Source organism: Sturnira hondurensis, unplaced genomic scaffold, assembly GCF_014824575.4.
Source record: "Sturnira hondurensis isolate 20B ecotype Veracruz unplaced genomic scaffold, ASM1482457v3 Scaffold0014745, whole genome shotgun sequence".
In the NCBI taxonomy this organism is placed as follows: domain Eukaryota; kingdom Metazoa; phylum Chordata; class Mammalia; order Chiroptera; family Phyllostomidae; genus Sturnira; species Sturnira hondurensis.
Genome location: NW_028087376.1, coordinates 2,409,304 through 2,436,163, shown reverse-complemented (window position 1 = coordinate 2,436,163; position 26,860 = coordinate 2,409,304). Strand labels below are relative to the sequence as shown.

Sequence of the window (26,860 nt, the reverse complement as noted above, 5' to 3'; positions counted from 1 at the left end):
AAAGGGAAGGAGAGAGGGAGAGAAATATCAATCTTTGATTGCCTCTCGTGTGTCCCCTGCTGGGAACTGGTCTGCAACCCAGGCATGTGCCCTGACTGGGAATTGAACCATGATCCTTTGGTTCACAGGCCTGCGCCCAATCCACTGAGCTACACCAGCCAGGGCTGTTTCCTTCTTATAGTCAATAATATCTTAGTAACATGAATAGGTCACTATTGTTATATTAGTAAAGAATACATCAACAGTTGATTAGTTATTATGCATACAGCCAATGGACACTCAAAAAACCCAATAAAATCCATTATTTATGTATATGGATAATGAACATATCCAGAATCTTTCTTTGGACTGAAATCTCCTTTTCCCAAGTGAAGTCTGTGTTCTAGGGCACAGTTTATCATTGCATATATAGGAACTTACAAAAAACAGTAGAAGAAACTCTGGGGCCTGAAGTTCACCAAAGGCTCAATACATTTTACATCACCGATGTTTCACAACTGGACATGGTCACAGAGGCAGTTGAGGTCCATTGAGCCCTAGGGGCCAAACACTGGAGGCAAAGAACATGGTCTGTGAAGGAACATGGACTGCAGTGACACTGGGGACACATTCCAGAGCCATGCATGACAGTGAATCTTACCTTTCTAATACACACACACACATACACACACACACTCTCTCTCTCTCTCTGCCCCCCCTTTGGGAGTTTCTCCCCAGGAAGATGCATTTAAACTCAAAGTACTGCATATACTTCAGACTCCACAAAACCCACCCAGTGAATTAATTCTAAGGGGTCCAAGCCCCCAGATTAAGAACTGGTGATCTAGATTTCTACCAGATGCCCATTCACTTCTACTATTGAGGGGACTGGGGCACTGCCTTCCCATTTTCCTGCCCAGCTTTAGGGATACTCAGAAGATGGGTTATATGTGTTGTGAGGTGTGGGTATGCTTGGCCTGCAGCCTTGTGAGGAGTTTATAGTCCTTTAATTACTGCCTTCGTTTCTCTTTATTTCAGGGTTGGTCCATAGGACTTTGGTAGTGGGGCAGTTAAATTTCTTCTCTTATAAGACTCCCAAAGTTGGTCAGAGTTGGCCAGAAGCATAGAGAAGACCAGTGCCCAGTGGAGGAATGTGAAGGACTGGCAGGCGGTCAGTCTCTCTGTGGTATCTGTAATGCTAGATTAGGGTAACCACTTGGAAGCTGGTAGTGGCCCCTTCCTTTCCCAGGAGAGATCTAACCCTAAAACACAGAAACACAAGGAAGGTCTGGGATTCTAGTAGTTCTCATCACAGAAAACCCCTCTTCCAAGCCTGGTCCTAGGGGAAGTGGCCATTCTGTATCAAAGTCTAAGAACAGGACTGCTTTTGGCTGGGGTTGCATATTGTTTTTGCACCTCAGTCTCATCTTTGCACCATCACCTCGTGGATACCAATGGTCCTATCCAGGTATGAAGGAATGTCCATTACTATTATTTGCTCTAACTACTCTGCACAAAGATGACAAGGAAGGAAGGATGGAGTAAAGGTCTTGGCAGTTACTCTTGCCTTGCACAGATGAATGGCAGTAGTCCACCTAGTCCCTTAGTTGCACTTGTTTGTATTCCAAGCAGTAAACACAAATGGGCAGTATCCCTTTACAATCAAGATGCCAAATATTGGAACTCATTCCCCAACTCTTACAAAACTTGCCTCCTGGGATCTGAAAACAAAGCAAGCACTTGTGACTACTGCGGATTACTTCTGAGGCTGCCTTGAAGCTGGCCCTTTGTGACTTGAAACTAGTTTTCACTGATGATCCAAACCTCAGATCACCTTTTATTGGTTGGGGCTACAAAGGGGTTAAGGTGATGGTAGGGATGTAAAAAAGATGAGCAAGTGACTGCAAGACCAGGTTTTATGGCAAGCTAGAGCCAGCACTAATTCTCTACAATGACTTTTTCATAGGACTTGGTCACCCACAAGCAAGGGAGCCACCAGTAATCAGATGTGCACTGCACACAGGTTGCTTATGCAGGGCATGGTCCACGCTTAGCAGATCCCTTCCTGCTGTGGTCATCAGGACAGATGCATTAGCAACACTCAGAACCCAAGGCAGTAGCTCATAGGTCTCTGCCGCCTCACACCTTACTCCAAACACGGTGGGTGGCTTACACACCTGTCCTAGTTGGGCCTCTCTCTGTTCCCTCTTCACCTCTATTCTGTCACTTTCACTAGGACCCAAGGACAGGCGGGGCAGCCAGATAGCTCCTGAGCAAGTGATTAGCCCCAGGATCTAGATTAGTGTAACAGTGGGGAAAACACTGGCCAAAAAAGAGAGACAGAATTTCCAAAAGGTAAATTTCTGTGTATTCACTCCTAATCTTCAAAAGTTGTGTCAACAATTGTTTCTACCTTCCCCCATCATTTGCACAATTTCTGTTGAGTCCAAACGTAATTTAAAATGAGGTAGGTAGTTTCTACATGTGCCTCCATCGTCGTGGTGACGGTTGAGGCCTCTATGTGAAAGCACTAGACTGCCATGTAGGGGGCACGCCGAGGATGGCACCAGGGACTGGAGGAGCTTCTCAGTTGGCTATTTTCTCAATCTCATCCAAATCGTCTGTGTCCAACTTTTCTATTTTCTTATCTGAGGAAAAAGAGAAAGATTCCGAGGGAGATCAACAAGGGGCTACTGTGGAGACACACACCTAGGGGAGGGAGCCAGCAGGGAGAGAAACACACAGGTCTCTGCCCTGGCCAGGAGCCAGCCCTGCCCCTGGCCACAGCCATCATTCCTTTGACCCCAAAGGCTTCTGGTGCCTGAAGAACAGGTACTGACAGCAACAGTCAGAGCCGAGGCCCCGAGGCCTGGCCAGGGGGTACTGTCATTCGAGTCCCTGATGCTGAACTCCCCAGGTGTGTTCCCTGAGAATGCCCATACTCTAGGGAAGGAAGGGAATGTGGGCAGGGGCAAAGCCTCTTTGGGGATCACAGGAAAACCTACCCTACCCGCACCCTCGCATGTGCCCCTATAAGGAGAGGGCCCTGGCAGAGGACACTCCCAGGGACTCACTAAAATGCTCCTGGATTCTGTTGAGGATGTTCATGCTGTGCTTGCTGTCCACCATGTTCACGGCCAGGCCCCTCTTGCCAAAGCGGCCAGTGCGCCCAATGCGGTGCAGGTAGGTCTCGTTGTCCGGGTTCCCATCCTTGTCCACTGGAAGGTCGAAGTTGATGACAACAGACACCTGCTCAACATCGATGCCTGCACGAAGGAGAGGTGGGAAACCATAAGGGTGGGAGAGAACAAGCCCCCGTCGTTTGCCCACAGTCGGGCACATACACCAACGTTGGGTGGAGGGAGTCTGGGTGGGCCGGCTCTGGGATCTGGGGACAAGGGCACACAGCGGAACCCAGAGGAAACCACAGAGCTCTGGCAGGTGCTGACAAGATTACAGTCAGTGGGAGAGCCTCTGCTGGACCCAAGTGTCTAGAGATGCAGCTAAAACCTCAGTGGCTGCCCCAGGAGGAGCAGGCGCTGTGCTAACCCAGTCAGATATGCCTGCACTTTCCTTCCACCAAGCCAGGACTCCGGGCTTCTGTGCAAGTTCTCCTCTGCTGAGGGAGTCCAGTCTCTCCTAGAAAAAAGAGTCACTGCCAACCCGCCCGATCTCCTCCAAACCATCTGAGATTTTCACGTACGAGGACTTTCCTCGCTGCCCCGAGTGTGGCAGACCAGGACAAGGTCTCTGCTTACCGCGGGCACACACGTTGGTGGTCACCAGCACCTTCTCTTTGCCCTCTCGGAAGCGCTCGATCACCGCAGCCCTCTGCTCCACCATCATTTCGCCGCTCAGCAGAGCCACCTGGTGGCCTTCTTTTGAGAGCTCTGCTGCCAGCCAACCGGCTGTTTTGCGGGTCTGAGGAAGGAAACATTTGAGAAATGAAGTTTCCTAAAAAGAGTATGTTTGACTCTACCTGAAACTCGGCAGCTAAGGGTTAAATTTCCTAAAACTGTTAACATGATGGTGTATCAGAAAGTAACAATGTGATTTGGGTAGTATTCTGACAAAAATATTTCACCTGACAATAATCAGAAGGGGGAAAAATCAGTAATTCTACTTACTGGCCTGCAATCTTTTAAGACATACGTGTCAGGAAAGGTGGAGAAACTGTCCTAGATTAAGGGACTCTCAAGAGACAGGACAACTAAAGCAACAACCTTTGAATGGCTCTTAGGCCTAGCAGCAGCATCTAAGAGCAATCCCGAACCTGTTGGTAACAAGTGGTGAAACAGCATAAGGACAAACTGTTCAGGGGACAGTATCGCTGTCACAGGATCATTGTTCAAGTGTGGTAATGATAGCACCGTCATTTAGGGAGTATTCAGTTGGGAATGGTCATGTCTACAACTCTGTTAAAAATAACTTGGCAAACAAGAAGGTACAGATATGTCACACACGTGGATACGGATAAAGCAAATGTAACTAAATGCTGACAACGGGTGAAGTGTGTACGCGCTCACTGTTTTCTGCAGGTTAGCAAGTTCCATCTGAAGTTGGGAGAGGGGTCCCACTCTGTTGTCTTCCAACAACAGAACAAGATTTGTCTCATTATTACATACTCTACACTGTATTCTGAAGTTTTCTTTGGAAATCTTAAATTCTGACTTCTGGAAAAAAAATTTTTGTTATTATAAATGGGATCTCTCCTTCCACTTTCTACGTATTCTCACTTGCAACTAGAAAACTAGTTATTTTATATTAACGTTGGACCAACTGTTCTGTTTAGTTTCTTATTTTTCTTACAAATATCAGCTGCCTCTCTTGGGTTTTCTAATAATACATCACATACAACTACTAAAAAGTTTGAGGTGCTCTGTGCTTAGGCCACGTATACCTCAGGACACGAAGAAGAAATTGCCTCTTACATCTTTATCTATCTATCTATCTTTAGAGGGGAAGGGAAGGAGAGAAGGAGAGAAATATCAATGTATGGTTGCCTCTCGTGAGTGCCCTGCTGGGAACTGGCCTGCAATCCAGGCATGTGCCCTGGCTGGGAATTGAACCTCGATCATGTGGTTCACAGGCCCCCGCTCAATCCACTGAGCTACACCAGGCAGGGCAGAAGAAACTGCCTCTTACATCTTCACAAACCATTTCCTTCCTGGCCACAGAGGGAGCCTGGTCCCCCACCACACTCAGGTGGAGCTGGCAGAGAGACAGGGGCTGGGCAACACCTCCCCAGGCAGGCCTGCCCCCGCTGCTCCTCCAGCTGCTACTCACATGGCAGAAGATCATGGCTTGAGCGATGGTGATGGCCCCGTAGAGGTTGCACAGGGCCTGGAACTTCTCATCTCTGTTATTGCACAGGACGTAGTACTGCTTGATGGTGTCCAGTGTTTCCTCCTCACGCTTCAGTTTGATAACATTGGGGTCTGGGACCACTTTCTGGGCAAAGTTCCATACAGAGTCTTCAAAGGTGGCAGAGAAAAGCAGCATCTGGCAGTTCCTGGGCAGCATCCTGCAAGGCAAGGCCCAGGTATGGCATGACCCTGAGTTTATCACTGGAAGGCACACAAGCATGGCCTCCCCAGGCTTGGAGGGTCTACATCTCCAGGAAGATGGCAGAGGTGGAGAAGCACTGCAGGGAAGAGGCGGGAGCAGACGTGGGGCAGGGACAAAGTGGCGTCAGAGTCCCTAAGTCCCTTCCCTCAGCCCAGGCTGGGAGAATGGTCAGTGCTTCTGAAGCAAAGAACCCAGCAGGAGACTGAAGAGGGGCTGGTATCATAGGAGGAGACACAAAGAGGAAGATTTTTACTCATGGATCAGGAGGCTGAGAAGTTCCTCCCGGATCCAGAATCCTACCTTTGGATGCGGATGCTCTGATCTTGATGGCCCTGAGTAGCTATCATCACATCAGCCTCATCCAGAACAAACACCTTGATCTTCTTGGGGTCAATGAACTTGAGCTTGGAGCACCAGTCCAGAACAGTTCCAGGGGTGCCGATGACAATCTGCTCGCTGATCTTCTGACCTCTTTCCACTGTGGGAACAAGGTGTTTTTCATAGGTATGTCCATGGCAAACTTAGCTCCTTTTTCTGAGGAATTCTGAAGCTATGATATAATTTTTAAAATACTGTATTTATTTATTTTTAGAGAGAGGGGAAGGGAGGGAGAAAGAAAGGAAGAGAAAAATGATGTGAGAGAGAAACATTGATGAGTTTCCTCTTGCATGTCCACAGCCGGGGATCTGGCCCACAACCCAAGCATGGGCCCTCACCACGGACTGAATCAGCCACCTTTCAGTTTGCGGGACGATTCCCAACCCACTGAGCCGCACAAAGTAGGGTCTATGATGTACATATTTTAATGCAACTCTTTTGACATTTGCATGAGTATTTTAAAGAAAGGTTAGGATATCATTAGAGTATTTTTAATGGACACACACTAAAAAAGACAATAATGCTTGAAAGATATAGTAAGGATGTAAAAAACTTCAGTGAGAAATTAAAAAAACCTCAGTGGTATTTTTTTTTCATTCTATCTTCTCTAAGTTCTGTTATCTTTACTTTTTCTCTGTGAACATTGTTATTCCTACACCATAACTGCATTTCCTCACAAGTAGACTTTTTCAAAGTTCTTCTCACTCTAGGGCGCTTTGCCCCTCCCAGGATCTATACCAAATAAGTCAGGTGCCTCTACAGGCCCTGGGCCGGGGTCAGTAAACAGGGTTCTTTATGAAAGGCTTTGTTTTTCAAACACAGTCTACCTCTCATAAAGTGTTCACAGAGTAGGCCTGGCAGACCACAGCAGATCTTTGCCCTACACAGTCTGAAACTGAGAATTTGGTTCTTCATTTTCAATTAGATTGCACTTACTGATTCAAATTTTAATACTTCAATTGTACTCTTGACCAGACATATACAAGTTCCCTCTAGTCACAGCCAGAATTTTACACAAATGGGAATGTTGAGTCAATTCAAAGCTAACAAATGTTTTCTTCTTATTTCAGTTAACAAACAGCCCTAGCTGGTATGGCTCAGTGGACTGAGCATTGGCCTGCCAACCAAAGGGTCCCTGGTTTAATTCCCAGTCAGCCTGGGATGCAGGCCAGGCCCCCAGTAGTGGGTGTGTGAGAGGCAACCACACATTGATGTTTCTCTCCCTCTCTAAAAATAATAAATAAATAAAATTGAAAAAAAAGTTGCTGCCCCCACCATAAAAAATTATTCAGATTCCTCTGCCATTTGAACTCAAATCCAAAGTGCAGTATTTTAAAGATCTTATGACAATTTTCCACTAAGTCTTATCTTACTTTTCTCCTCAGAACTGATTTTCATGGTAGGACACTGTATGCAGAGTAGATTTCTGCAAGTCATAAAGTCACAGGTTAGTGTGAAAGATCCATAGGACTCAACTAAACCTTAAATAAAATGTTGTTTTAAATATTTTATTTATTTATTTTTATACAGAGGGGAGGGAGAAAGAGAGGTAGAGAAACATCAATATATGGTTGCCTCTCATGTGTCCCCTACTGGGGACCTGGCCTATAACCCAGGCAAGTGCCCTGACTAGGAATTGAACCAGCAATTGGTTCACAGTTGACACTCACTGAGCCATACCAGCCAGAACATAAAATTTTAATTACTTAAATATTATCAGTTGTAAAAGTAGAAAGCCAAAAGTAGAAAATATGGATAAAGAAAAAAGAATAAAATACGTCAAGGTTACAGGTTCGATCTCCAGTCAGGGCACATACAAGAAGCAACCAATGAATGCATAAACAAGTGGAACAACAAATCGATGTTTCTCTTTCTCTCATCCACTTCCCTTGTCTCTCTCTCTCTCTGAAGTCAATACATAAAAAAGCAAAAAGCAAAAAAAAAAAAAATAATAAGTTCCCAGAGTTGATTGCCATGAACATTCTAGAACATTTTTGTTTTTCTAATGACATTAAAAAGAAATTAGGCAATTAAATAAATCCAGAATTTGGAATGTTTTATGAGCAAAAAGTTGTATTCAAAAAGTCAAATGTAGGGGGAATGTAAGGGGACTAGCCTAGATTGAAAGAAATTTAAGGAGATAGAATAACCAAATAAATGCAGTGCTACATTGACTCAATCGTGGTTCAAAAAAGAGCCATAAAGAAACACTTTGTGGATAATTGGGGAAAAATGAAAATGACTAGTGTTTATTATTAGAGAATCTGTTAGTTTTCTTGGTTGTGGTAAGGGTATTGTGGGTATGCTGAAGAATGTCCTCATCATGAAATGCACACTAAAATATTAGGAATAAAAAGTCAATGTCTGGAATTTACTTTCAAATGGCTCATCAGAAATATCTGTATCTATATCTGTCTATATACAAAAAGGAATATGGCAAGATGTTAAGTTTTCAAATCTAGGTGGAGAGCCCATGTGTTCATTGTACTATTTCAACTACTGCATAAAATTGTCAAAATAAATAGAAGTTATTAGCTTAATAAATTAGGATCACCTATTCATACTCACATTTATTGCCTCGAACAGCATAAGCTAGCTTCAGTTCAGGGTAAAATTTGCCCATCTGCTCAATTACTTTTCCCGTTTGGAGGGCAAGCTCATACGTCGGGGAGAGGCACAGACACTGGTAGAAAGAGTGCAGAGTGAGAGAGAATTCAAGACAACAGCTCTTTTACAATGGGGATTAACATCAGGATTGAGTTAGTCTTCCAGCTAAGGCTAAAGGAAAGAATATATAAAGTGTATACTATTTGATTCTTTAAACTGCAAAATCACACTTTAGAATTCTCAGGGGGCAGAACTCCGGCTGGACAAAAAACACTTGAAAACAGTTATTGGCCAGTGGAGTACCAAAACCTACAAGTGAGTAAGAATCTGATATTCAAATTGGAGACTAGCTTCTTTTTCACTTTCTCATAAAGTTCTCAACTTTCTAATGAATGAACAGTTGTAGTTGAAAGAGGTTTTTCCTGTAAATGAAGGAGCCAAGCATACCAGCAATATCCCGGAACTGGCAAACCACAGAAGGTAACAGGATTTTTGTTGTTACTAAATCAACGATGTTGTCTGTGCCCAACTTAAGGGGCCCTAGTTTATATAAAAAGTAATAGAAGACATGGCTTTTAATCCATCAAATGGCCTTTTTCTTCTAGCTGTGTGTTAGCAGAAAACCCAAATTCACCAAGCCCTTACCTGTGGGTATCTGTTTGCAGCTTCTACATGGCTGAGCATGGCCAACACAAAGGCAGCTGTTTTACCAGTACCAGATTGAGACTGGGCAATTAAGTTCTGTGGGCTGCACAAGAAAACAAACTGTTTAGGAGCTTAAATCTCAACTATCCTTTCAGTTAATAAAAATGAAGAATACTGAGCCTAGCTGGTGTAGCTCAATGGATTGAGTGCTGGCTTGTGTACCAAAGGGTGGCCAGTTTGATTGCCAGTCAAGGTACATGCCTGGGTTGCAGGCCAGGTCCCTAGTTTGGGGCATGCAAGAGGCAACCACACATTGATGTTTCTCTTACTCTCTTTCTCCTTCCCCTTGCTCTAAAAATAAATAAATCTAAAAAAAAAAAAACCCAAATTTTTTTAAATGAAGAATATGGGCAGGAGGAAGGTATAAGGGGACTAAATGGTAATAGGAAAATATAATAAAGATTTTTTAAAGAATAAAGCTTTATTAAAGAATGAATAATCAACCCCGGCTGATGTGGCTCAGTGTACTGAGTGCCAGCCTGCAAACCAAAAGGTCCCCACGTGAGAAGCAACTGGTCTCACACATTGATGTTTCTGTCACTCTTTCTTCCTCCCTTCCCCTCTCTCTAAAATTAAGTACATAAAATCTTTAAAGAAGGAGGAAAAAAAGTGAGTAATCAAAGTTAATTGGATTCTGTAGAAGTTATATGTGCTAGCTTCAAAAATACAGAGTACTATAGAGAAAAGATTTTATGGTGGAATACTTTTTAAAGTATTTTAAAGATTTTATTTATTTATTTTTAGAGAGAGGGGAAGGGAGGGAGAAAGAGAGAAACATCAATGTGTGGGGTTGCCTCTCACATGGCCCCCACTGGGGATCTGGCCCACAACCCAGCCATGTGCCCTGACTGGGAATCAAACTGGCGACCCTTTGGTTTGCAGGTCGGCGCTCAATCCACTGAGCTACACCAGCCAGGGCTAAAGTATTATCTTTTTTTTTTTTAATTTTTATTTATTTATCTTTAGAAGGGAAGGGAAGGAGAGAGGGAGAGAAATATCAATGTATGGTTGCTTCTTGTGCATCCCCAGCTGGGAACTGGCCCCTGCTGGGAACTGGCCTGCAACCCAGGCATGTGTCCTGATGGGGAATCGAACCGCGATCGTGTAAAGTATTATCTTTTATCTAGCCTTGAGACAGCAGCCAGAGATTCTTTGAAAATGTGAGTCAGCTCACATCAGTTCTCTTCTTGTAAACCTTCCAGTCAGTCCCAATTTCATTCAGTAAAGTTGAAATCCTTATAATACCCTTGTGGGGGCAAAGAAAATGATTTGCCTTCCACCTTCCAAGTTCTGCTAGCTGGGCTGATAATCAAGTTAATATGAGGCAAGATTACAGTTAACAGGAGAAAATGTCCAAATGGATTTATGGATGTATATTTGGGGGTGTCAAATAAACAATATGGGACCTGAAGGTGCACTGGGCAGTTGAGGTTTACATGTCATTTTGAACAAAGGAAGTGGGGAAAGGGTCTGAGATTTCAAAGAAAAAGTAGGGAATTTATAGAAAGATGAGAAACAGCAAACATGGTAAACATTCTGGCTGCCCTACCCAGAAATAATGGGACACAGAAGGCAGTTCAACAAAGAGGCTTTGCTAAAGTTCCTCCCCGTCTGCCACGTCTAGTTTATATTCTGAAGCTGTGGTGTATCCTTCCTTTAAGCAGGTTTTTCTATTTCAAATCCATCAGGCAAGTAAGTGGGGAGAGTCAAAGGTTTTTTCTGAGTCTTTTATTTCTTTTATCTTTTTAAAAAGATTTTATTTCTTTTTTTAGAGAGAGGGGAAGGGAGGGCAAAAAGGGAGAGAAACCTTGATGTGCAAGAGATGTGTCAATCAGCCACTTCTCGCAAGCCCCTGAGTAGGGAACTGGTCTGCAATCTAGGCATGTGCACTGACTGGGAATCAAACTGGTGACCTTTCAGTTCATAGGCTGGCAACCAGTCCTCTGAGCCACACCAGCCAGGGCTCTGAGTCTTTTGTTTCTTAATGACCAGCTTAAAATTAATACTCTAAAGGGTATATTTTGAGATGGCAAAACTTTGGTCCTTCTCACCCTACAATGTCCTGCCCTGGGTCCCCATTACCTCTGCTCTCATCTCCTACTACCCTTTCCCTTACTCCACCCCGCCAGTGGCCCCGATGCTGCTCTGAGAACACGCCAGCCATGTTCCTGTCTTAGGGCTTCTGCATCAGCTATACTCTGCCTGTGACAATAGTCTTTAGACAACATGTCAGCTCTCTCCTCTCCAAGTCTTTTTGCTCATATCTCTTCTCCTTCAAGTCTTTGCATTGCCTACTCGATGAGATCCTACCCTATGCACTGATTTAAAACTGCAACCTACTTTAAAGTACCTTAACAAACAAGATATATTGGTAGAGAGGTATGTTATGAATTATAGTAGTAAAATGTTATTGGTAAATTCTAGGTGATGGGTATATGGGTGTTCACTATAAAATTTTTAAACTTTGTTGTATGTTAGAAAATTTTCATAATAAAACTGCTATCAGTGTTCCTGGCCAGGTAGCTCAGCTGGTTCTAGTGTTGTCCCCGATACACTAAGATTGTGGGTTTGATCCCCAGTCAGGACACATACAAGAAACAACCAATGAATGCAGAAATAAGTTGAAGAACAAATCAATATCTCTTTGAAGAACAAATCAATATCTCTCTCTCAAATCAATTTAAACAACCCTAAAAACAACACCTGGAAGCTTATTAGTAATAGTGAACCTCCATCCCTACCTCAAATCTACTGAAATGAGAGATTTTGCATTTTAATAAATTCCTAAGAGATTCATATACTATGAAATTGTGAGATGCACTATACCAGAAAACAACCTTAGTAATTGTACTATCTGGTCTCCTAGAACACTGTTTGCTTTTACCTACTATATTTGACACAGTAAAATTTAAAAATTTTTAAATTAAATCCTCACCCAAGGATTTGCTTACTGATTTTGAGAGAGAAAGAGAGACAAAAACATCAATGTGAGAGACACTGATCAGTTGTCTTGCCTCTTCCGCACGTTCCTTGACCACGGATTGAATCCAAGACCTCTCGGTTTAGAGGACAGTGCTCCAGCCAACTCAGCCTCACTAGCTAGGCCTGACACAATAAATTTACTATCCATATAATAAAATTATGGTGTATATGAGTTATATAAATGTATACTTACCAACATAGAAAGATGATCTAATAAAATTTTAAAAAGCATATAAAAATTTTATATCCATTTAAAAATATATATTATAGCCATGGCTGGTGCAGCTTAGTGGATTGAGTGCTGACCTGCAAACCAGAGGGTTGCCGGTTCAATTCCCAGTTAGGGCACATGCCTGGGTTGTGGGCCAAGACCTCAGTAGCGGGTGCACAAGAGGCAACCACATATTGAGTTTCCCTCTCTTTCTCCCTCCCTTCCCCTCTAAAACTAAATAAATGAAAAAAATTTTAAGATAAAAAATATATATTTTATATATACACACATATATAAGTCTATATAGAAAAGAGTCTAGAAGGCTCTATTCTAAGTATTAATAGTATGTGGTGGAGGAAAATTACAAATGATTTTTTTCTTATTTTTCATTTTATAACATGTTTTTCTAAAATGAACGTGTATTACTACTATAGTTTTTTTAAATAGTAAGTTTTCAAAAGTAGAAAATTATAAATGAGATAGGGGTATGTCAGGATACACACGGCTCAGCAAGCATCAAAGGCAATGCGTTCTCTTGTATCTTGGATGGACGGTTGAAGCCCATGGCGTAGACCCCCTGAAGCAGCTGTGGTTTCCTAGGAACGCAGTTAATGATGCAAGTCAATCTCTTTGGTTGGGGAAAGAAACCAAGTATCTGGGGGATTATTTCCTCTTTTGAACTGCTATTACCCACAACTTATAACTAACAATACTCAAACTATGCTGAACTGAACCCAGTGGTTAAGTGCAGATAAAATTTTTATCAATTACCTGAAAAATTTACTTAATTGCTCAAAGCACCTAAATTTTTGAAAAGATTGAACTTGTGTTAGCTAAAAATATTCTATTGTGATGAAAAAATATATATAACAGGCCTAGGATTTCTGTCTAAACACAAAGGGGAGAGTAAGAAAGCAAACAAATACTCACAGCCGAAGCTCCTCGAAGGACTTCACCGAGTAGAGGGGAGAGTTGGGGTCCCGCTGCAGGACTTCCACTTGGTTTCTGTTGTCGACCAGGTTGTTTCGGATCAGCTTGTTGAGTAAGGACTGGGCAGCTCTGTCCTCTGCCAGGAAGAAAGAGAGCAAAGAATTTTAAAAATCTATGAAATCCACCATACACTCGTCTAAATTTAATTGCCATTGGTATTTTAAGCAGTGATATTTGTACTAGGACTTCTAATTCAAAGTGTATCACAGTTTTGATTTATAAATATAATTAATTTGTTTATTAAAGAGAAAGGTTATGGCCCTAGTTGCTGTGGCTCAGTGGACTGAGCGCTAGCCTGCAAACCAAAAGGTCGCTGGTTTGATTCCCAGTCAGGGTACATGCCTGGGTTGCAGGCCAGGTCTCCAGTAGGGGGCATGTGAGAGGCAACTGATAGAGGTATCTCTCACACACATTGATATTTCTCTCCCCCTCCCTATCAAAATAATTAAATAAAATATTTTTCAAAAAGAGAAAGGTTATGATACTCATGTCATCCATTTGGGTCTCATATTCTTCTTAGAACTCTAGTCTTAATTAGGAATAGAACTCTAGTCCTTTCCTGAGATTATCTGTTCCTCTAGACCCAAATATTTACTCACCAATTTGGACTTAATATAAACTTAAAATGGTTAACCTAACAAAAATATCACAACAATGAAAAAACACAGAAATTAAGTCTGTCTCGCATCATATAAGCTGTTTGTATCTTGTTACCCATGTTAAATGTAACAAAATATCATTAAATTTAATTTATTAGACAATGGGGATGCAACTTACAATTTCTTTTATAATGCCTTGTAAAAAATAATCATTCAGGGAATATTTCCTGTTGCTGCTGAAGTTCATCAGTTGTTCAAAGTAAAATTTCTTTAAAATGTAAACAATTAGAATTCCTTCACCAGTGATTATGTTGAACTTTTATTAGCATTGTGATCCCCATTAAAGTCAAGCCAAGGTAGGTAGAAAAAATTAAGCCTCTTAAAAATTCATTCTCAGCCCTGGCTGGTGTGGCTTAGTGGATTGAGCTCCATCCTTTAGACTGAAGGGTCGCTGGTTCAACCCCCAGTTGGGGCACATGCCTGGATTATAGGCCAGGTCTCTGGTTGGGGGCATGTGAGAGGCAAACAACTGATTTTTCTCTTGTGTATTGATGTTTCTTTCCTAAAATGATGTATCACTCCCTTTTTCTCCCCCCGCCCCTGAAAATAAATAAGTATTTTTTTTTTAAAAATCCAGTCTCTTAGACTGTAGAACCTTGGTAGTATAGCTAGCGCTCAGGCTGTGTTACCTTTCTCTTCTTCATCTGTCTTCTCTGCATTAGCATTGGTCTTGACAACAGCACCTTTATCAGACACAAAGTGGCTGTCATTCAAAATCAAATCCCATACCCAACAGCTGAGACAATTCAAATTCTACAACACTAGAAATGTAAAAGCCTGAGAAGCAAAAAAAAAACAAAAAAACAAAAAACAATGAGGAAGCCAAGCCATAGATAAAAACATATTATTGGGCCCTGGCCGGTGTAGCTCAGTGGATTGAGCGCAGGCCTGCGAACCAGAGGATCGTGGTTCGATTCCCAGTCAAGGCACATGCCTGGGTTGTAGGCCAGTTCCCTGCAGGCCAACTCCCAGCAGGGGACGCACGAAAGGCAACCATACATTGATGTTTCTCTCCCTCTCCTTCCCCTCTGAAGATAAATAAATAAATAAAATCTTAAAAAAAAAACCAAAAACATATTATTGTTCCTAAATAAAGGATGACACAATATAGCTTATATTTTAATACTTCCCTATTCTGAGTCCTCTTAGCATACTTCAAAATGTTAACTTCCCTCATAGCATTAATATTTATGAAATGTTATATAAAGATGATTACAGAAATCAATGATCAGAAATCACCTTAATGCTCAACAGAGGAATAACTGTGCAAATCAAATTTCATCAGTATATGAATACAATACAGTCATTAAGAGTCTATGTATATAATTAATAGAAATGTATATTCAAACAATGCTGTAGTTATATAAAAATATACAAAACATAAATTGTAAGTGAGTTCAGTGAGGTAAATGTTACAATTTCCTTCCTATATTATAAACAAAAATTCAAGAGACATCTTAGATTTCTGGGACATGACTTCAGAATAATTACAATAGGTTAACTCTCAGGTTAGTCATGCTTTGTCTAGTTCATCTCAAAATCAGGAATATTTGTAAAAACAAGAAATAATCTTTGGCACTATAGTTTCGTGGTTAGTAATACATTTAATAATATATAAGTCAAGAAGCCAACCTCATGCTTATATTACTCCCAATTAAAACAAAACAGTCCAGTTTAGTGATTTCCAAGTCAAATAACTGCTAACATTTGCCAGCCCGTCTGGTTCCATACATAATATTTTTCCAGATAGTTATGTCAGAAGAAATACTGAAGTAAATCACATTTGTTTTCAAATTAGTTTTTGGTTACTCACCATTGGCATCTGGTTTGATTTTCTCTTCCTTAAGATGCAAGTTGCTCAACTAAATGGAGAATATGGCGGGGGGAGAGTGTCAGAAAAAGAACTTACAAGATTTTGAATCAACAGAGCTTCCCCAATGATGCTGGGGAGACATGAGCCACTCTCAGACCTATTCATTAGATTGTTCCACAGGGCTCTTTTTTTTGTAATTTGTAATTACAACCCCTAGAGAGAATTATAATTTATGAGTTTGTCTAATTCTCTGATACCAGGACCTCTCAATAGAATATCATTTGAGTTGCCATGCTCTCATATTCCAAACAAGAGGAAGTTTAAAAAGATCATGGGAAATGTGTCTGTGAGTGGGATGTTGCAGGGTACGTTGGAGCCACAGGACCACAGCCACAGACGTGCAGCCCCACTCACACCTTGTGCTGGAGATCTGGTATTTTAATTGAGGAACAGCCTAGAGGATCATGGCACACTATGCAATCAAAATACCCAGCAGGCTGAAGTGGGAATAGGTAGGAAGGGACAGAGCTGAGACATTTCCAAAAAAGAATTATCGAAGATTTGGATCAAACACTGTAAATTAAAGATATCCTGCCCTGGCTGGTGTAGCTTAATGTATTGAGCATGGGCCTATGAACCGGAGGATCACGGTTTGATTCCCAGTCAGGGCACATGCAGGCCAGTTCCCAGCAGGGGATGCACGAGAGGCAACCATACATTGATGTTTCTCTCCCTCTCTCCTTCTCTTCCCCTCTAAAGATAAATAAATAAAAATCTTTAAAAAGAGAGAAAGATATCCTGCCAGGACTTATCTCCCCTAATAGAATGAAAACACTCTTTTAGTTCTCAATCATACCTCATTAAGCTGACACAAAAAAGAAAATACCTTAAAGACAGGAGATATTTTTAGTTGATCTTTGGATGTAGCATAAAGCAGGTGCTATAATCTTTAACATAATAAGTGGTGCCAGTGACATTTAAGTGCAGGGTGAAAGTCACAAAAATGGGTATTTCTTTTTTAAAAATATTTTATTTATTTATTTTTAGAGAGGGGAGGGGAAGGCGAAAGAGAGAGAGAAACATCAATGTGTGGTTGCCTCTCATGTGCTCCCGACCAGGTATGGGGGGGACTTGGCCCACAACCCAGGCACGTGCCCTGACTGGGGATTGAACTGGCGACCCTTTGGTTCACAGACCCGCACTCAATCCACTGAGTCACACTAACCAGGACAAAAACAAAGGGGGTTATTTCTTAAAACTCCACCCACACAGGTTCTTTAATAGCTTGAGGTTCATTTCTGTCTTTTCTCTAAGTACAAGAATGGGGAAAGAAGAGGGAGAAATTAAAAAGTTGTTTGGTTTTTTAAAAAATGTATTTATTCATTCTTAAGGAGGTAGGGAGGGAGGGAGGAAGAGTAGGAGAGAAATATCGATTGGTTGCCTATCCAGGCATATCGCCTGACCAGGAATCAAACCCACAGCCTTCCACTTTGTGGGATGACACCCAACCAACTGAGTTACACTAGTCAGGGCAAATGTTTGTTTTAATGGTTGGTTAGTTAGGAATGGAGGAACTTCTACTTACAGAAACTGAAAAGGGTGTTTCTGATGTCTCTGCTTTGGTGTTGGGGGGAAGGGGAGGACACACTGGAAAGACTAGCAAAAAAGGAAAATGGCAAAAAAAAAAAAACCCATCAGAAAGCAGTAAAAATCTTCATTAATTCTGAAAAATAGATAGCACCCTAACAGATAATGAATATGAAGCAACCAGCACCGTGCATGGTATGTAAGTAGGTTAGGTGTTCAGTATCGTTTAATCTTCACCAAAGCATTCCTCCTCCACATCCTGCCAATGAACCTAGTTTAAGTCCAGTAGTAGTCAGGGCTGTTATAAAAGAGACAGACTGACTGATTTATTGGCAATATTTAAAAGAGTAAGGTTAGCCCTGGCTGGTGTAGCTCAGTGGATTGAGCGTGGGCCTGCGAACCACACGATCGAGATTTGATTTCCAGTCAGGGCACATGCCTGGGTTGCAGGCCAGTTCCTGGCAGGGGATGCATTAGAGGCAACCATACATTGATATTTCTCTCCCTCTCTCCTTCCCTTCCCCTCTAAAGATAAATAAATAAAATCTTATTAAAAAATAAAAGAGTAAGGTTAATAGTACTCACTCCTAGGGTGATAAATGCTGCTTAAAATAAATTATTAGGGCTGAGGTCTAAATAAGTTCATGATGCATAGAACACTTAGAAATATCCATTACTGTAAACTATTTTAATATTCAATGGCAAGAAGACAAACCATTCTTTTGTTGATATTGTTCAAATGAAAGTTAAGAATAAATAGTTACATAACTAAAACACAATGTGTAGGAAAAGTTGGTAGCAACAATGTAAATGAAACAAATAGATGTTGTTTTAATACAGTGTATCAGAATTCTGAAAGTTTCTAGCAGAATCTGTAAAACAAACTCAGCCTTCATTTGGCTGTAAGATCGCCTGTAAAGCAAAAGCAACAGGGAAGTAGTTTGCACTATACACTGCACAGTGTGAGTGGACCAAACACTGAAATTTATGTTGAAAGCAATTAGTTCAGATACCTCACTCTGCTTTATTTATTTGGACCAAAAATGAAAAACGGCAAAAACACCCACCCTTTAATATCCACATTTTTCAGTGTCTTTAATACTTTAGTTTTTAAGATACATTAAGATAATTGAAAACTATAGTTACACATTATATTTTATTCAAAAGCTACCTGAGATTCTTAAGAATAAAAAGGAAGATTTCATGGTAAGTGAACTACAGTGAGTAGGGCCATAGGCAGAATGGTGAAGCGGGAGTCTTACTCATCAAAGAAATGAAACTTAATGAATATTTAAAATATAGTAACCCAGCACTGTGTATGTCCTAGTCCCCTACGTCATGCAATGCCTGTGGGGGTCCTCAGAGTTCCATAAAGGCAGAGGCTGTCGGGGGTGTTTTTACTCATTTGTTCAGTTTTAGAATATTGTGATCTATTATAATTTACCTGTGAATGGTTAGCAGATTCATAAATCTTATTGAGTGTCAACTAATCCATAAAGTACAGACAAGTAATTTAAGATTCCTGTAAAGAAACTGTGAATTACAGTTAATAATAATAGCTATCACTTATATAGCCCTTATATCAGTTGTGTCTGTAACTGAATGACATAGGTACTATGATTATTCCCATTTTACAGATGTGGAAACTGAGGCACAGAAAAGTTAAGCAGTTTGCTCAAGGACATACAGCTAGTAAGTGAGGGACCCAGAATACCCATCCAAGTCTGTTTAGATACAAAGTCTGAGGTCTTAATCTCTGCACAAAAGTGTACCTCACAAACAATAGTAACCTCAAAGAAAATAATAATCTGAGAATGATACAGTAGTATAGCTGCTTTGGAAAATAGCCTGGCAGTTCCTTAAAAATTAAACACATAGTTACTATATAACCCAGCAATGCCATGTCTAGATATATATACCCAACAGAATTGAAAATACTATTATGATCACACAAAAACTTGCGCATGAAATGATCATAGCAACATTATTCATAATAGCCAAAAGGCAGAAAGAATCCAAATGACCGTCAGTGGATATGATGAGTGGAAAAACAAATACAGTATATCTATACACTGGAATATTATGTGACAATAAAAAGGAATGCATACTGAATACCCACTGCAACATGAATGAACCTCAACAACATTATGCTAAGTGAAAGAAGCTAGATACGAAAGACCACAAATGTATGGTTCCATTTATATGACATGTCCAGAATAGGCAAACCTAAACAGACAGAAAGTAGATTCCTGGTTGTGGAGGGCTGAGAGGTTGGAGGGAGAAGGCATAGAGTCTCTTTCTGGGGTGTCCAAAAGGTCTACAATTGTGGTAATGGCTGCACAAGACTGTGGATATAATAAAAACCAGAGAACTGTGTGTTTAAATGGATAAAATATATGATATGTAAATACCTCAATAAAGCTTTTATTTAAAAAAACATAACAGTAAAATCCCACCACAATACTCTAAAAATAGGGTGCCGAGATTCAGCTTTGTAAAAGTTTGGGTTTGACTGTTGTAAGGTAGATAAAACGGCTGGCACAGATCTGCCAAAAACGACAGGAGCTAATCATGTTATGCCTGAATGTTCATTATCACAGGGTGAATTATGAGTTTCCATTCTATCTTAAAAATAATTCTAACAATGCAAAAGCAAATAAGAAAATGACAAAGCTACCAACTCCTAACAAACTCTTTTAGGCATATTAATGAGTTAAGAGAATGACAATCTAATCTGACCTAACATGAAGTTAATGAAAAAAAATGAAAACTATCAAAACTACTTAAAATATATATTCATCTTTACAGTGACTACTAAGGTTTTTTCTAAGTGTATATTGTATCTTGAGATATTAAAGTATAAAGCCAGCAAAAGGAAGCACAGGAAAACATTTTAAAACATTGTTTATTTTATCTTTATCTCAGCTTTTATTACTTTTGTGTGTTTTATAATGTATGTAATGTATTTAGCAAAATAGTATACTATGCAGTTTCTAAATAGAAATGTATATATTCAGAACACATTCCCAAAAGTTTCTGACACCGCCAGGTAATGAAAAAACAGACCAGACAGCTCAGTCACTCAACAGTGCCCGCTAGGCTAGGCACGAGAAACGCTGCAATAAGTAAGCTAAGAGCCACAGTGGAGGGTGTGGGTGCCACGATGCAAATGGGAGCACTGAGTGAAACCAGGGACACGGAGTCCTGAGACCTCCTGTCTCTCCCTGTCTTGTCCCTGACAGTGACTCAGACCCCTGCCCTCCCTGTAGGGAATCTGAGGACCCCTCTCTGCCAGCCAGCAAGAATGTTCTGAAGACACTAAAGAGAGAGAGGTCAGAGTTGGTAAGGCCCACTCACGTATTCAGAGCTTTCCCTTCTCTTTGTAGACACCCACTCTTACATGTGAGTGGGTAAGAAGTACAGACATCTGAGAAGTCTCTGTCATGGAAAAAAATAGTGAAACAAATAGATAAAAGCACCTAAGGAAAAACGAATATTAATATCCTCAAAAATATTAGAGGATATTATGGCCATGAAAGCAGCACAGATACTGTTTATGAAAAGGAACACTGCCCTGACTGTTGTGGCTTAGTTGGTAGGGGCATCATCCCATAAACCAAAAGGTCCCAGGTTCAATTCTGATCAACACATGCCTACGTTGTGGGTTCGGTCCCACTGATGTTTCTTTATCTTTCTCCCTCTCTTCCCCTCTCTCTAAAATCAATAAGCATATCCTTGGGTAAGGATTTAAAAAAGGGGGGAAGAGTAAGGGGGGAAAAATTAGCTTTTGTAATTAAAAATGTGACAGTAGAAATGAAACACAAAATAGGTCAGAAAGCAGTTAAGAAAAATCTCCCAGGAAATATGGCAAAAAAGACACAGATGGAAAACAGAAGAAAAAAGATAAAGAACTCTCTTCAACAAATGACACTGGAACACGTATGTGAAAAAAATGAACCTTGATCCATACTTCCTACTACATAAAAAATTTATTCAAATGGATCATAGGCATAAGTGTAAAATTTAAATCTCTAAATCTCTATTAAGAAAAAAACAGGTCAAAAGCTTTGTGGCCTTGGGCAAGGTATATTTCTAAGAACATAAAAAGTACTAATCATTAAAAAATTGACTAGTTAGAATGAATCAAAATTGAAAATGTCTGCTCTTTGAAAAGTACTGTTAAGAAAATAAAAGGGCAAGTTGCAGTCTGGAAGAATATATGGTAGACCTCCTTATCCACAGTTTTGCTTTCCACGGATTCAGTTACCCACAGTCAACTGTGCTCTGAACATATTAAATGGAAAGTTACAGAAATAAACACATTGTAAGTTTTGAACTGTGCCATTCTGAGTAGCATGATGAAATCTTGTAACACCCTGCTCTGTCCCTAGAAATATCCCTCTGTCCAGTAACATCCCTCTATCCACAGCAGAGTAAGATATTTTGAGAAAGAGATTCACATAATTTTTCTTACAATTAGTGTTATAATTGTTCTACTTTATTATTAGTTATTGTTGCTAATCTCTTACTGTGCCTAACATAAATTAAACTTTATCATAGGTATGTATGTATTGGAAAAAACAGTAGGTTTTATAGGTTTGGTACCATCAGTGGTTTCAGGCTTACTAAGACACTGGGGATCTTAGTAAGTAGTCCCCCCGGATAAGGGGGAACTACTATATGTGCAAAATACAAATCTATTAAAGGACTTACATCCAGAATATATAAAGAACTCTCCCAACTCAATAATAAGAAAACAATCTGATTTTTAAAATGGACAAAAGATTTGAAAAGTCACTTCAAAGAAACTAATATGGATGGCAAATACGCACATGAAAATATTCCAAACATCATTCGTCATTAGGAAAAATTTAAATTAAAATCATAGTGAGATACCACAATACACCTAGTAGAACAAAGAAAAAACTGGTTATGCTGTGCTGGTAGGGTGTGGAGTCACTACAGTTCCAATTCATCACTGATGAGGATACAAAATGGTACAGCCACTTTGGAAAACAGTTCGGCATGTACTAATTTACAAAGTTAATAATACTTTTAACATATAACCCAACAAATCCCATTACTAGGTATTTATCCATGAGACATGTAAGCATAAATCCATACAATTATCTGTATCCTACTGTAGACAGTAGCTTTATTCAGAAATCACCAAAACCTGGAAAATACCTATAGAAGAATAAGTAAACTGTTGTGCATTCATACAATGGGATATTACTCAGCAATAAAAAGGAGTAAAATACTGATACATGTAACTACATGGTTGAGTCCCAAATGCATTTGCTAAGTGAAAGAAGCCAGATTTTTCAAAAGGTCACATATTGTATGATTCCATTTGTATGATGTTTGGAAAAGGTAAAATTATCATGACAGAAAACGAATGAGTAGTTACCAGAGAAGGAGAAGGAGAAGGGACTAAATGTAAAAAGTCTGAGGGAACTTTTTGGGGGTGATGGAAATGTTACATATTTTGACTCTGGTGGTGATTATACAACTGGGTGCCTTTGTCAAAATTCACAGAATAAGGGTAAGTTTTATCATATAGAAAGTATACCTCAATAAACTTGACTTAAAAAAATCAGAGGGCCAGTCCAAGAGATCCACCATTCAACTAAAAAGAATTCTTAAAAAAGGGAATAAAGAAAAAACAAATGGGAGAAATCAACAATGAAAGCTTTCAAGAATATTCCCCATAATCGAAGGACAAGAATTGTCCCACCCAGTGACCAGTAAAATGGATGAAAATAGACCCATACCAAGACATATCATAATGAATTTTCTAATACTGGAGATAAACAAGACTCTCTGAGCTCAGAAAGGGAAAAACAGGTCACATCAGGAATCAGAAGCAGATGTTTGCCACATCTCAACAACAAATACAGAAATCTAAAAGGCAAGAGAAAAAAATGCCTTTAAAATTGGGCAGGAAAATAATTTCCAACCTCAACTCTACATCTAGCCATAGTGTCAATCAAATGATAGGGCAAAATAATCTATTTTTGGAAATGCAGTTTTAAAAATCTGCTTCCCATATACTTCCAGAACGCTGATGGCTAGCTCCACTAGATCAAGAAAGGTGGACAGTGGAGACACAGAAAGGACAGGATGCCCCGTAGTGCTCTGCACACCGGGGAGCTAGTCTAGCATGAAGCAGGTGAAAGCCCTGGGAAAAATGGAATTCATAAAATACCTGATGTGTCTGCACATCCTGAGATAAACTTAGACAACTAGCAAAGAATTCAGGGTTGAACTGAAGTACAAAGAATATAAAGCAAAAACACAAAGCAATTATAAATGCCAAGGAAAAAATAAAAACTTTTATAGGAAAGTAAAACTGTTCATGTTACTAATAATATAAACTTGAAGTACTGATGAACTAACTAAAAATCGCAATGTAAAAAAAAATGAAAATCACAATGTGATCATGAAAAGGTAGGGAATGACAAGGTGTACACGTGGTAAGGAAAGGGGAGGATGGAGGAGAGTCAAAATCAATAAATACTTAAAAACTGCAAATTCAAGAAGTAGCAAAGCAAGCATGTTATTTAGGGAATAAGGAAGTCAATATGGTAAATCAGGTTTTTAAAAAAAGATTTTGTTTTTAGAGAGCGGGGAGGGAGGGAGGGAGGAACAGAGGGAAACATCAATGTGTGGTTGCCTCTTGTGCGCCCCCTACTGGGGACCTGGTCCGCAGCCCAAGGAATGTGTCGGGACTAGGAAACCAACCAGTGACCCTCTGGTTAGCAGACTAGCATTCAATCCACTGAGCCACAGCAGCCAAATAAATAACTTTTTTAGAATTTTATTTATTTATTTTTTAGAGAGAGGGAAGTGAGGGAGAAAGAGAGGGAGAGAAACATTGATATACATCCACAGGTTGCCTCCCACACACCCCCAGCTGGGGACCTGGCCCACAACCCAGGCATGTGCCCTACCTAACTTTTGGTTCTCATGCCAGCACTCAATCCACTGAGCCACACCAGCCAGGGCTAAATCAGTTTCAAGAGAAAGAGTCTCTGGGGAGGAAAAAAATGGTTGTGGTGGGAACCAGAGTTAAAAATTGACTCTTTGTGTTATTACTTATCAGTTATAAAAAATAAGGCAAAGCCCCTGTTCTCGAATTCACAGAAATAAGTACTGACAGAAAGAAGCAGGTTCAAAGCAGTATCAGAAATTAAGAGTGTTTAGGTGAGAGAAATTCTATGCATAATAACGTTTAACAAGTATCTTGCTTACTGGGTGTCAGACCCAGACCAAAGTTAAAGCAGGTCAGGAGAGGATTTACTGACTTGACTGCCAGGCCTATTGAGTGGCTCATTCATGGTCACGTAAGGAAGCTGAGGAAGCACACAGATATGAGTAACCCATGGTCCTTAAGCCCAAGAAGTTGGAAATCGGAGAGTGGAAAAATTTCACCTACAAAACTGATCCACTCCAGGGTACATGAGTGCAATCTATGTGATCTGATCAGACCGGATTCCAGGAACACAGGCAGGTGGCCGGGCTCTTTATAGATGGGAACCCTCACCTGCGCTTACGTAACACGGGAGGTGGGTGAGTAAACGAAGCCAGCTCAGGGTCCAGGCTCCACCCCTGCCCGCATCCCAACCGTTGGGCGCATGGAGTGTTCATTTCCAGGGATCTGCTTCAGGACTAAAACTGACCCTCTGAGCCTTTTAGGGCTGAAACAAACTCACCGACTCGGCCGCCGCTTCCTGCTCATCCACCGCCAGGGCCCACGAGTCAGTGGCCATGGTCCCGGGGGCGGGTGGGGTGCTGGTGTTGGTGTACTCGCCAGCTAACGCCGCACGATCCTGGGCTCCCGGAGTTCGCGGTGAGCCCGGATCCGGCCCCACGGAGGGGTAAGTCATTCGCTCCGGGACCGGAAACGGCGCGCGGCAGTGACGTCGGAGCGCGCGTCGGCCCTGGACTCCATGGGGCTGAGCCTCCTATCGCCTTTAAATACCCTCACCCCTGCTTAGTTCACGCTTTCTTTTGTAACTTCCAGAACCGCAGACTGAGGTAGTTATCTCAAAGCGTCTAAGCTATGTCAACTGGCTCTCCAATGGCAGAGCAAAACCGTAATCCCGCCCAAGACAGTGGGACAGAAGTAGTTCATACAGACTGAAGATAACAAAACACAAATCCATTACAACAGATAGTCATCAAAATGCATATTGAAACAAGCAGATCTTTTTTCTCACTCTTCAGGTTGGTAATTTCACATGCCCAGGTGTTGGCCTGGGTGTTGGGAATAAGCCCCCTTAAACTCCCTTTGGTTGAAAATTTGTCCTATAGACGACATGGTAACACCACTTAGAGGAATTTCACCTTGAAAAATACTCCAGGGAAGTGCTAGGGAAATGGGTTCCAGATAGAGGATCGGAGACAGGAAAAAGCAAGGGTGTTTGTGGAGCTGAATAGACACAGACCTTCTGTGGGGATCAATGAGCCAGGGAAGAAGTAGTTGGTAAGAGGTGGATGAAAGGTGCAGAAGAGTTTTCACTCCCGGGAACCTCTCCCATCTGGCAATACTTGAAGTTAACTGTGCCTAGGTTAGAGTCCCAGCTTTCCCATGTAAGGATTTTGACTGGGAAATTTTTTAAATATATTTTATTGATTATACCATTACAGTTGTTCTATTCCCCCCCTTCATTCCCCTCCACCCGCACACTCCCTCTCCCACCATTCTCCCCCTAGTTTATAACCATGTGTCTCAAGTTCTTTAGATTCTATATTTCCTCCACTATTCTTGCCCTCCCCACTATCTATTTTCTACCTACTGTCTATGCTATTTTCTGTACCTTCTCCCCCCTTCTCCTCCTCCCACTCCCCTGTTGCTAACCCTCCATGTGTTCTTCATTTCTATGGTTCCACTCCTGATCTAGCTGTCCTCTAGGTTTGCTTTTGTTTTAGGTGTGGTTGTTAATAACTGTGAGTTTGCTGTCCTTTCACTGTTAATATTTTTCATCTTCTTTTTCTTATATAAGTCCCTTTAGCATTTCATATAATAAGGGCTTGGTGATGATGAACTCCTTGAACTTGACCTTATCTGAGAAGCACTTTATCTGTCCTTCCATTCTAAATGAAAGTTTTGCTGGATAAAGCAATCTTGGCTGTAGGTCTTTGGATTTCATGACTTGGAATACTTCTTTCCAGCCCCTTCTTGCCTGAAAGGTCTCTTTTGAGAAATCCGCTGACAGTCTGATGGGTACTCCTTTGTAGGTGACTGTCCCCTCATCTCTTGCTGCTTCTAGGATTCTCTCCTTCATTTTAGTCTTGGCTAATGTAATTATGATGTGCCTTGGTGTGTTCCTTCTTGGGTCCAACTTCTTTGGCACTCTCTGAGCTTCCTGGATTTCC

General features: G+C 40.9%; 2 protein-coding genes across 4 annotated transcripts in view; one reads left to right on the top strand and one right to left on the bottom strand.

The window, feature by feature from the left end:
* The window catches only part of AARS1 (alanyl-tRNA synthetase 1), a 67,663-nt gene that overhangs the window by 11,785 nt on the left and 29,018 nt on the right, over window positions 1-26,860 (top strand). The gene's annotated exons all lie outside the window — the stretch shown is intronic.
* On the bottom strand, window positions 1,906-25,386 carry LOC118999231 (ATP-dependent RNA helicase DDX19B). Of its 3 annotated transcripts, none has more exons than XM_037063654.1 (12): window positions 25,195-25,386; window positions 15,893-15,941; window positions 14,709-14,762; window positions 13,361-13,496; window positions 12,934-13,026; window positions 9,178-9,280; window positions 8,494-8,608; window positions 5,848-6,025; window positions 5,266-5,503; window positions 3,738-3,900; window positions 3,054-3,245; window positions 1,906-2,627 (listed from the first exon to the last, which is right to left on the bottom strand). In XM_037063654.1, the coding sequence occupies exons 1-12, from the start codon at window positions 25,366-25,368 to the stop codon at window positions 2,566-2,568; spliced, it is 1,557 nt and encodes a 518-aa protein (XP_036919549.1). In that variant the 5' UTR covers window positions 25,369-25,386; the 3' UTR covers window positions 1,906-2,565. The 3 variants fall into 3 exon arrangements, with proteins under 3 accessions (XP_036919549.1, XP_036919552.1, XP_036919551.1); XM_037063657.1 differs by lacking the exon at window positions 25,195-25,386 and adding an exon at window positions 17,478-17,518; XM_037063656.1 differs by lacking the exons at window positions 14,709-14,762; window positions 15,893-15,941 and having other exon boundaries at window positions 25,195-25,282.